This window comes from Phytophthora sojae, assembly GCF_000149755.1.
Source record: "Phytophthora sojae unplaced genomic scaffold PHYSOscaffold_70, whole genome shotgun sequence".
Lineage (NCBI taxonomy): Eukaryota > Oomycota > Peronosporomycetes > Peronosporales > Peronosporaceae > Phytophthora > Phytophthora sojae.
Genome location: NW_009258184.1, coordinates 504 through 4,619, shown reverse-complemented (window position 1 = coordinate 4,619; position 4,116 = coordinate 504). Strand labels below are relative to the sequence as shown.

At 48.4% G+C, this 4,116-nt stretch overlaps 2 protein-coding genes across 2 annotated transcripts; one reads left to right on the top strand and one right to left on the bottom strand.

Annotated features, from left to right (window-relative positions):
- Nucleotides 1-1,063: 1,063 nt before the first annotated feature.
- On the bottom strand, nt 1,064-1,240 carry PHYSODRAFT_379776 (hypothetical protein; the record flags this gene model as incomplete). The annotated part of the gene is made up of 1 exon (XM_009541942.1): nt 1,064-1,240. A coding segment is annotated over one exon (177 nt), but the record flags the coding sequence as incomplete, so codon positions are not given.
- A 1,071-nt stretch (nt 1,241-2,311) lies between these two features.
- PHYSODRAFT_536686 (hypothetical protein) lies at nt 2,312-2,812 on the top strand (the record flags this gene model as incomplete). The annotated part of the gene is made up of 2 exons (XM_009541941.1): nt 2,312-2,580; nt 2,620-2,812. 2 exons carry the CDS (start codon nt 2,312-2,314, stop codon nt 2,810-2,812), a joined length of 462 nt encoding a protein of 153 aa, XP_009540236.1.
- Nucleotides 2,813-4,116: the final 1,304 nt, after the last annotated feature.

The following is a 4,116-nucleotide window of genomic DNA, read 5'->3' as shown; positions in this document are numbered from 1 at the left end:
TAAGTTGGATGAATGCAGTCTAATATATCATCTAGCTATCGTGGCTATTCAATACTTTATCTATCGAATCAGACTAAGCATATTTCTTTCAGCGTATTTAGCTTTTATTTTTGCTTTAAATTGATTTAACCGCGTACCGCTCAGCTCGTTGCGCTTTACAGCAATGTTATGATTGTAGCACCACCCTATTTTCAATGTTGAGAGACGTTGTTTTCATTGATTAATTGCGCATTATTGTGGGGTGTGCCTCCGGCCCGAAGAAGCTCTGAAATTTCAGGTTTTCAAAAAAAAATTGGTGAGGCAAAAGAGGAAAGGGATGCACGTTAGGTTGAAATGTTCTTCTCCTCGACACTTCAGCAATTTCAGCGTTCTTATCCAATTTTTCAATCGCTGCAAGATCCACGCTCAGCTTCTCCACGAAATTCGGGTTCCTCTCCATGACCTTGTCCAGCTTGATCACAATGGACATACTATCCTCTTCACAGCACTTCTCAGAGTGGAAACACGCCGGATTACACAATTCAACATGCAGACAGTTTACCTGCTCCTGGGGGCGCTTGTTGTCAGCGCCAATGCCGCTATTGTCGCTCAGGAATAAGCTACACAAGCAACTACCACGTACTCACAGTGCTAACGAAGATAGAGAGCTACCAACTAACGAAACGAGAAGGAGGAGAACATGTTCGCACCCTCAGCTGTCGCAAATTGCGACTCGCAATCCTCAGAGGTCTCCTCGGGAAAATCACTGGTACCGTCATGAGCTGAAATGGACTCATCGTACGGCATCCCTCCGCTGGGCACTTTTGAGATGATGAGGTATATTGGACAACTTCTCCTAACGAGGATTGAGTCCTAACAACCCTACTTCCGTGGTTTAACACTCGGCCGCTTCCTCTCCACTATTCCCTTGTAGGCGTTGATCTATTAGTGCCTCTGTTGCATCTGTGTGCGTGTTAGCCCACTCAAGCATACATCGCGACACTAGTGTGTCGATATGTGGGAATCTTGCCTGAATTGCCTCTGTTTCGAGGTCGTGCGTCAGCTCTTCCTCCGTTACTGTCAAGGCCAGGGTGCGCGCTGCAGCGTTCCCCGACTTGCTCAAGAGTGTCCATGACGCGACTCGCACTCTGTCCGCGGTACGTCTGCACTTAAGAAACCACATTTGTAGTCGTCTTGCTTTTGGTGGCGCTCGAGTTTTAAGTACTCGCAGGATCAGCTCGTTGTCCCCAGCGACATGGATGCCTCTGAGTCCACGTGTGTCTGCAGCGCTGAGCAGATGATAAAGGGCGACAAAAGCAGCAATATTGTGAGTGCATGATGGCGATGGGAGTGAGAAACTTGTTCCCCACAGGCTCCCACTTAGTACGCCATGACGGGCAAGTACTGCTCCGGCACGCGCCCCTGCACGTGGAATTCCTTTGTATCCATGAAAGAAGCCCACCACATCATTTTGTAGTGCCACCGCGTGCACGGGGCACTACGACGCTTCTTTGAGCAGTTCACCGTGAATGTATGTCGAGACTTACCACTCCGCATACGTGTCCGGCGTCAGTGGCGTGTCCAGAGCGACTTGTCCGCTGGACAGTCTGCCTCCCCGTCAACCACTGCGGCGGGTAAAAAACTGCGGCAACTTGCACAGTGTCGCTGGCGGTCACACATTTATTCTCGTAGCTACTGCATTTATATTTGCGCTTGTCCGCACCATTGACGTGTATTTCAATGCGTGAGATCACGGGCTGCTCCTGACCAACACCACCACTGATCAGCCGCACCGGTAGCTACGGCACGTTCAGTGTCGTATCTGATAGCCAGCCGGTTAGTACGCAGTGTTGGACTTACGGATCGAGTGTTATAACTAGTTAGTTAGTACGGTAGGGACCTGCTGCATTTGTATTAATCGCGTGTAGCGGCATCTCCATGTTGCAGGTAGATTGGACTAAGCCTGTTGCTTGGTTTAGTGGTCAATGAGAGAACAATGAGTGCTTTTATAGCTGAAGTCATACATTATCTATCAAATGACTCTGCACGATTGATGTTTACAGTAATGTGCGACTAATATCCTTACATACATTATATACAGCTGTCAGTCAAGAACACAACTAACATTGATTTAAGTTAACTTTCGACAGGATCCTGGCGCTATTGGCTGGTTTCGCAACGAGCGCGACTACGTGATTGGCTAGTGAGGTCAGATCTAGCCAATCAGTGATTGAAGTTACCATTTGAATTCGGGCGCGAACATAACTCCTTCCCTCCTCCAAGCACAACGGAATCTGCCACAACACCAGCGCCCTACCCATCCACCCACCTCATGAGCTCCTCCTCCAAGACTAGAACTCGCCTCACCCAGCAGCAGAAGCTGCTTCTGATCAAGAAGGCTGAGAGCTCCCCCGCTGTCAAGTATGAAGACCTGGCCTTTTGGGCCAAAGTCGAGTTCGGTCCGCAAAGGCCCCCTGGGAAAGCCACCATCGGCCGCATCATCTCGGGGCGTATCGCGCTGTTGCGCCAGCCTCACGAAAGTGCTCAGCTCAAGAACAAGCCGTCTCCATTCCAGCTACAGATCGATCAAAACATCGTCGAGTTCATCATGCTTGCAGAGGCGGAGGGCATTTGCCTCAGCGGTGCAATGATCGTCTTCTATGCTACGGTGCTAGCCAAGAAGTTGGGCATCCCTAGACATACAGTCGACTTACTAACTGCCATGAAGTGGTGCGAGTCTGCGTGGGATAATGTGTCAGCTTCTACGATTCAGAAGTGCTGGTTGCACTCCACGCTCATTAGTAAAAGCAGTGTGTCATTTATTCTTGACTAAATCAATACATTGTTATTTCTTTTTCCACTTGTTCGCCTTAATAGCCTTTACACTCCTATTCATATCAGAGGTCCCTATTGACGCACATTACTGTACAGTAGAGGCAGCCACCTCGGTAATCTATTTTTTCTATCGTTAAATTCTGATCGGCAAACGCAAATTTTCGACTTAGCTCGCTCGAATGTAGCTATTTGGGGGGGCTCCACACAACCTGCCGCCACAGGTAACATTCACCTAAAATATCACCTTACGCGGGGTATGTGTATTCTTTTACTCCACTGTACTGCAGTTTGGCATGATATTTGTAAAAAACAAACCTCGTTTATCGATGAAAGTTGATGGATCGACTTGGTCAGGAATGCGCTAAGCCATTAATCAGGTCAGTGAATGATTCCAATCGTCCCTTAACTCTGAAATAAATTTCAGAGAACATTGAGCCAATAGTACCACAGAACCCCTCAACAAATGTCTGGTGATCTGAGTGAATATTTTTTAAGATAAGCTCAGGAAAGTTTAGCGTAACAGAGACAAGTAACTTCTAATACGACTCCTTCAAAGTGAAGAGGACTAGGCAATGCTTCATTATATAGAAATACTTAGTATGCAACTTCATATGTAGTACGAATTTGTTGGACAGCGGATGGAAACGAACTTAGTGGTGTTGGGCCGTACTTAGTGAGCAGACACAGTGGACGAACTCATCGAAGAGATAAGGCAACGTTGAGCACGAAGTTGAGAGAGGTGTACTCGTATGGCATAATTACGTTCGTATTGTGGCTTCACAGAAGCCGTAGCCGCAGCGCTTCACTCCACCGGACGGTTGACTTTGTGGGCGCTCAAACGGTCGACGTCGTGCAAGGTAAGGATGTCATTTTCAGTACGTTATGACGCTTTGCTAACATTTTGAACGTACCGGTAGGAAGCGCGATAAACGGCTTCCGAGTGTCCGTGTTCCTTGCTGCGTCGGCCACGGGCGAGGAGCTGCCTCCGTTTGTTGTTTTTGCAGGTGTGCCCGGCGGACCCGTATCCCAAGAGGTGTTCAACCCTGCTTTTGGAGCGGCGTCCGTCGAGCATACCGTGCAGACGAACGCGTACTGCGACGCCACGGTCATGCTGGACTGGATCGAAAGGGTACGTGTTTTGGTATGCTACGTGTGTTGACATTTACTAATTTGACTTGGTTTCACTATAGGTTTGGAAGCCGTCAGTCGACGGATGCAAACTACTGATTCTGGACAGCTTAACCCACCGGCGACCGTTATCCCGATTTTGCAGGGATAAGAAAAACCTCGGGGGAAAGTGCC